General features: G+C 39.1%; 1 protein-coding gene across 1 annotated transcript in view; it reads left to right on the top strand.

The window, feature by feature from the left end:
- The window catches only part of LOC108749786, a 131947-nt gene that overhangs the window by 128520 nt on the left and 1242 nt on the right, over positions 1-2185 (top strand). Inside the window, exon 9 of the mRNA XM_018488754.1 lies at positions 1871-2095. Coding sequence (XP_018344256.1) covers positions 1871-2095 — 225 coding nt within the window. The remainder of the gene's footprint in view (positions 1-1870; positions 2096-2185) is intronic.

Below are 2185 nucleotides of genomic sequence, written 5' to 3'. Positions count from 1 at the left end.
TCGGAATCACGATCGTTCCGTCAAGCGGGAAAACAATGGGAACACACGGACTTCCATGGACTTTCTCGACTAATTTTACGTTCTAATCTTGGAATCCCCGACGAATTTAGAACCGCATTTTGGAACTTTGTTACCGACGATATTTCCACTTTTAGAATCCGCGTACGTTCGCGTATTCTGAATCGGCATTTCCTGGAGACGCCAATTTACGGCACAAAGTAAGATAAACCGTTTTGCCACATCTCAGGGAATAAAATTATTCGATCACTTTAATGTCTATTGGATCGTTTCGTCAGATAGGCGTATGATGATCGATCGTTAATTTTTACCGAGCCGCCGTATTCGTATGAACGGCGGGTAAAAAATTGTACATTTATTCTGATACATCAATGTCGCGCTTAACACGTTGAGTTTTTACCATTGATACGTGCCATCGCCTGTCGTTGAACACGATGCGCGGTTTCGCGTTTCCTCTTTACGCGAAGTCACGAGCTGTCGAGCGACCGCAGTAAATTCTCATCTTACTATCTCGCAAGTACGATCGGGTATCGTCGCTCGAAATGTCACTGATATCGATGTGTCGGGAGGATTTACGGCCCTCGTTTATTCCTCTTCCGTTCTCGCGCGCATTGTTACGGCCGGAAGGTGGAGGAACAAGTGCCGTAAAAATAATGACATAAAAGTAGCTTCCTCGAGCGATCGAATCGCATTTTTTTTCCCGCCTTTTATTGGATACGTTAATTGAATGATTAAAGGATTACGATGATCACGTCCATAAGTGAAATTATGAAAATTTACGAGTGATAAATCCAACAGCGTATATTTTGATGTGAAACAATTCAGTTTCATTATTAATAATTCGAAACAAAGTATTGAACAAAGTATGCCTCCAGAAATATTCCAGTTAAAATCTAACACAATTACCCAAATTGGGTTCCTGACCCATTTAATTTATGTTAATTAAAAAATACTAATTAATTTTAATGAACTAAAATGACATAAAAAGTTAATACTATACTGAGAAAAATTTCTGATTGAAAATGAACAAACCAGAAGATTCTGATCATATTAATTAGAATTCTATGTTTATATATCTCAACTACAATTACTACATAACAAATTCAACCAGAAAATTCTGATTTGTCTATTTTTTTCCTGAATTCCAGTTAATACAACCAGACTTTTTCCAGCAGTATAAGTGTATAGTTTAGAAAATAATTCAAAACAGACACATAAAGGAAATTGATTTGTTTGACGTTTTTGACAAAGAAATTTATATTTAATAATATAATAGCGGTAATAGTCCCACTTCAGTTCTGAAGAATTAATATAACTAAATGACTCATGACTACCTATTGTTTAATATTTTTACTTCATATCCTTTTTATACTAATCTACGATAATTTTCAAAGTAACACCAGGCAATGGTGTACTGCTGGAAAATTTCTTGATACACGAACTATTTTCTTTGTTTGTAATATCCACATACAAAAAGATGCCCTTTTTAGAGTTGAGAAACAAACTTGGCCAACGACGAAGATAATACTGAATCTGAATAATCTCATTAACGAGTTATGGCCTTTTTTCCATCTGCTCCGTCAAATTTGCTCCGTGTGGCTTAGCATGTTATTGTCGTCGGTCCTTTAAACGGTCTTAAAAAAAAACTTTCCCTACATACTATGGGCGCAAAGTTACGACGCCCATAATCTTGCCTCTGCCCTCGCAGTACTTTAAGAAACCGAGAAGTTTAATGCGACTTTGCGCGCGATGCTTTTTAGCGCGAAGTCTGTAATGCGCGGAGAACAACTCGCGAAACAACACGCTACCATTTCTTTCTCGTCTTCTTTTTTTTCTTTATCTCTGCTCACAGCCGATGCCGTCTCGTTTCCAGAGTACTTATGCCATGGAACTTGGGTGGAGAACGACACCGCTTACTTGGTGGCTAGCACCGACGTTGGGCGTTACTGCCTCGTTTACAGCGCGTCCGCCGCGACGACAGGAAGTCGTGAACTCTCGGTGACGGGCCATCTCGCTTCCTGTCCGAGAGCCTCTCATCGCTATCCAGTTTCGTGGCAGGTGAACCTCACGTCGTACGGTGAGCATTGTTAATTCCAAACTCGACACGCGACTCCACTCTCGTTGAAGTTTCGTTCTTTATGAAAAAATTTACACTTAACAAAAAATA

The sequence above is a fragment of the Trachymyrmex septentrionalis genome, unplaced genomic scaffold (genome assembly GCF_001594115.1).
Source record: "Trachymyrmex septentrionalis isolate Tsep2-gDNA-1 unplaced genomic scaffold, Tsep1.0 scaffold11, whole genome shotgun sequence".
NCBI lineage: Eukaryota > Metazoa > Arthropoda > Insecta > Hymenoptera > Formicidae > Trachymyrmex > Trachymyrmex septentrionalis.
Note: the sequence above shows the minus strand (reverse complement) of the source record. Positions and strands in the feature narration are given on the sequence as shown.